Source organism: Trachymyrmex septentrionalis, unplaced genomic scaffold, assembly GCF_001594115.1.
Source record: "Trachymyrmex septentrionalis isolate Tsep2-gDNA-1 unplaced genomic scaffold, Tsep1.0 scaffold97, whole genome shotgun sequence".
Lineage (NCBI taxonomy): Eukaryota > Metazoa > Arthropoda > Insecta > Hymenoptera > Formicidae > Trachymyrmex > Trachymyrmex septentrionalis.
In genome coordinates, this window is record NW_017306160.1 from 1,725,922 (window position 1) to 1,730,154 (window position 4,233).

Here is a 4,233-nt window from a genome sequence, read left to right on the forward strand (position 1 = left end):
TATTGATCTAAATAAGCAAATTGTGTAGAAAGTCAAGGAGAACTTGTGTAGCAAATAGAGAACTTTCCTCCTTCCTTCGCTTCATAATTTATATTTTTTAATATTCATAAAAGAGATAATACATTTCATTAATAGCAAATAAATAAATCAATGTATTGACACTATATATCGTTCATAATCGAAGAATTTTCTCAAGGAATCTATTATTCTATATAGATTATTTTTCCCTTTATGCTTGATATATAGTGAACGCTATAATTTATACTTTTTCTGCTAGAGAAATTTTGTATTTTTATAATTTATTATTCCATCTGCTTTCCTCTTAAATATTAACTACAAAAATGACCGTAATCTCTTTTCCGAGTGTTTCTTAACTGAATAATATTCGCGTTAATTATAAGTAATTTCCGCTAAATATTATTACGAATACCAGTTAGGCGGATTTTTATATAGAGAGAGAGAGACGCAAGAATGTCTTCAATATATTTATTCCTATTTGCTTTTTCTCTTCTTCTTTTCTCAAATTTTTACCTTTAATTTCATCTCGTTCCGAGTATAGCGATTAATACGCAAATGTAAAACGAAAATATCCCACAAGAGTGCAGCCGAATGTCTTATACCGTCCACCAGACCACCGTGTTTGTGACTCACGTAAACATCGCATCACCCATTGCTTCTAAATTTAAGATAGTTGGTGATCTAAGATACATTGTGGCAAAGGATATGCTGCGCACAGTAGAAACGGGGACGTAAACTTTATTACCTTCGAAGCTATATACGTTTCCATTGTCGATATCATCACTCGGTCTATACACATTACCTCGATTAAAAGAAAAAAATCGATTACTCATCGTGGAAGAACCTCGTTCTATCTTCCAGCGATCGTCTATATCGCGCGCCTACATTATTTCTATCGTTAGCGCCATTCTCGTGGAAACTCGTGTAAACGGTAAATCGAATAAACGACAGTGGAAATTGCATCCCTGCATTGCAGCTCGTTTTATATAGCAGAAGAGATACCGATAGATGCACCGTATCTTTTGGTACATCACCGTCATAGATTTTCACACCCGTGAAACGTACGACTGTTGTTCACTGCACGTTTAGCATCGGCTGTGTTTTGCCCGATCGTACGATCCGCGTTCTCATCGCATATTTAGCGATGACTGTGGCTACCTAATTCCCATCAGTGTCGATTAACTTTCGACATCGTACATGGACTTTATATCGGACAAAATTTCGAATCACGCAGCCACTTTCGGTAATGCAACGCTAAATGAGTGGTGAAAATGTGGACTCGATGGACGTCGTTATTGACATATGAGAATCTCGATACCGAATCGGACGGCCACTTTTGGTGGTAAATGCGGTGAGGGTGCGGACCTATAATCACTTTTGCGCACCGTGAATATCGCCGGGACCAATCCATGAGCTCCTCCCTCCCCAGCATTCGAGATATCGTTTGTAATATCAGTGAAAAAAAGAACAACTCCCTGTTCTTGTCCCTCGCGCGCGGAATTATAGTGCAGCTCCTCTAATAGCAGCGAAGGAAGAGCGTTGTCTTTCCGCGTTATACATATATCTGTTGTGCCTGGGAACAGGGGGTAGAAGGAAGTGGTGCAGGAAGGGACGACAAAAGCATATCATATAGGCACACGTGCGATCGAGTGTACGGATCTCGCGAACAGTCGGCGGACGCTCTATAGACAATCGTCATTTCTCCGACAGAATTAATCGTGTAGTTAACGCGCGTTTCCGTTTTTCTTGTCTCTTTTCTTTTTTCCGAATAACTCAAAATGAGACAGCCGTTCTCTTTTGGACCAAAATTGCGAATCGGTTGGCATCTCAATAACGACCATGTCTAAACATTCGTATTGTCGTTTTTTATTTCATTTAATTCATGGACACATCTCGATCATGATACAAAAATCGTTATCGATACTAGCATACATATTGAAACGGAAAAAAAAAAACAATCTTTTAAGAGACTTTGGAGCTGTTGAATTCATATTCTTCGTGGGTTGCAAATTTAATTAAACCGTAAGCGTGTTGGTTTTACTCGAATAATATTAAATAATACAATAATACCACAATTATCTCTCCACATATAGAACAACATGGCTGTATTATTGGCATATGTTACTGTTAATTCTGATATTTTATTACGCACAATCGTAACGTTGCTTTTATATATTGAAATGCATATACATTTACTTCTGTAGTTAAGTTATGTACGGCGCTACCAAACGCATTCGTAGATCGCAGTACTTGATCTTACCTACAATTATTATTTTCTATTTTGGCGACTAAACATTTAGGAGCTTTTCCTTGTCGTCGTATTTTTGGCTTCACGAATCTTGTCCCTTAATATTTATCTGTTTAAAATGCAATGATGACATTAGTTGATAAGATAATTTTTTTAATTCAGAAATGCACGCACAAACTTCTACGCGTGTCATTTTACAATAAATACATTACTGCCCGATATATACATTTGCATGTAATTTTTAGTTTCTTAAGCTACATCTACCAAATCCGTTTATAGTAGAAAGATTGATGTGTTGTTGAAGGAAGAAATTAATCAGATGACGCGAAATAAATGACCCGTCGCGTAAAATAAAATACAATTGCATTCACAAAAACTATGTATATAGTCGTATGTTATTATAAAAAGAAAATATATTTAGACTTTTAGGATGATAAAAATTATTCGATGATAAATATTATTAGAAAAAAGTGAATACTACCGACGGATATGGAAATGGAATGAATAATAAATTCATCGTGCAAATTAAGTTAATATGAAAACTTGGCAGCAAATTAACATTTAAATAGTTTCGCGGAGATCAACTTGATACTGATATTTAATTAAACTATGAGAATTCTTAAACACTTTATAGATCTCCACGCAAATAGAAAATTTATTTTTCTTGCACAGACATGATCGGTTGAATAACAGTTCGAAAACGTTACATGAAGCTTTACTCAATGTTTTCTCAATTTTTTTCCTCAGTATTTGAATTCTAAATATGTCAGTTTGGAATATGGATAACAATTTGATATATCTTGAATATAAACGTGAATTTTTAATTGTAAAAGAGAGAGCTGTACCTTTAAATTTAATGACCCAGTGAAATTTCATATTTTTTTAAAGCAGCTCAATTATTATCCGATACCTGATGTTTAATCCTTTTTAGCTAATTCAATTGTTTCATCGTTATAAAAGAAACGCACACGAATACATCACGAGTAAATTGCATAAAATGAAATTCATTTTTCGCATAAAATAAAATATCAAGATCGGAAAGAAGTTTCCGATACTCTAAACCGTATCGAAAATATTTCCGCGTTACACTTCTTGCGACGTCTACGTAGTATTCTTACGTCACTCCCGTTGGTCACGCCTAATAAGGAGAATGAATAATTTGTTGATGGAAGACCATTTTCTATATTTACCCTCATTTATGTGCGGTGCTATCGGCTTGAGTTGCTCGCTGCTCACAATTGCCCCGATTCTTTGTGCCTTAAAGACTGGATTTCCTATCCAGGGTTGCACCGACCATGCATTGACTGTGTTACGTCTTTACCACTTTAATCATTAGGGACTATACACGGTCTATGCTGTGGTCACGCTGTCCACGCAGTTGCTATGTTGAACAACTCTGAAGAAGATGTGTACAGGAAACTTAATACGTAACTTGTGTAGTCCTCGACACAGTTTGTCAATAAACAAGTCCAAGTACCATCGGATCACTACATCTTATTATAGTATCAATTTTTCTTTCAAATTACTGTCTCAAATCGGATTTTTTAAACGCGCGTCCTTTTTTTTTAGCTCCTTATTCAAAAGAATCGATTCGAAAGATATGCTCTGGACATATGTATTTATGTAAAAAATTAACTAAATCTTGAAACTTAGAAGCTATAATTTTGAAAGTATTTAAATTCTAGTGCCTAGAGAGCGTAGAATATATTTTGTGGTATCATTTATTTCACCACTTTGTGCCTATCTAAAATGTTACGTGTACACGTAAAAGCGATAGAATGGCATACATTCAGAACGTGTATCTCAAGAATCATGTTTGAAACGAGAAGCAATAGAAACGATGTAAGTGCAATCCACGTGTAAATTGAGACAGGTGCAAATGGGTGTTTGCATATTATTTAAATGGAAATAACACGCCTGCAATTTCCTGTGACATACAGAGCACCGCGGGTACAGAGCCCCCCCCC

The 4,233-nt window shown here is 35.6% G+C and overlaps 1 protein-coding gene across 2 annotated transcripts in view; it reads left to right on the top strand.

Annotated features, from left to right (window-relative positions):
- Window positions 1-4,233, top strand: part of LOC108756289 (potassium voltage-gated channel protein Shaw-like) — a 16,408-nt gene that overhangs the window by 8,375 nt on the left and 3,800 nt on the right. The window contains exon 5 of one of the 2 annotated variants that reach the window (XM_018499989.1): window positions 3,603-3,869. The exons of the other annotated variant lie outside the window; for it this stretch is intronic. Coding sequence (XP_018355491.1) covers window positions 3,603-3,697 — 95 coding nt within the window. The 3' untranslated portion in view covers window positions 3,698-3,869. Of the gene's footprint in view, window positions 1-3,602; window positions 3,870-4,233 lie in introns of those variants that run through there. 2 annotated transcript variants of the gene reach the window in all.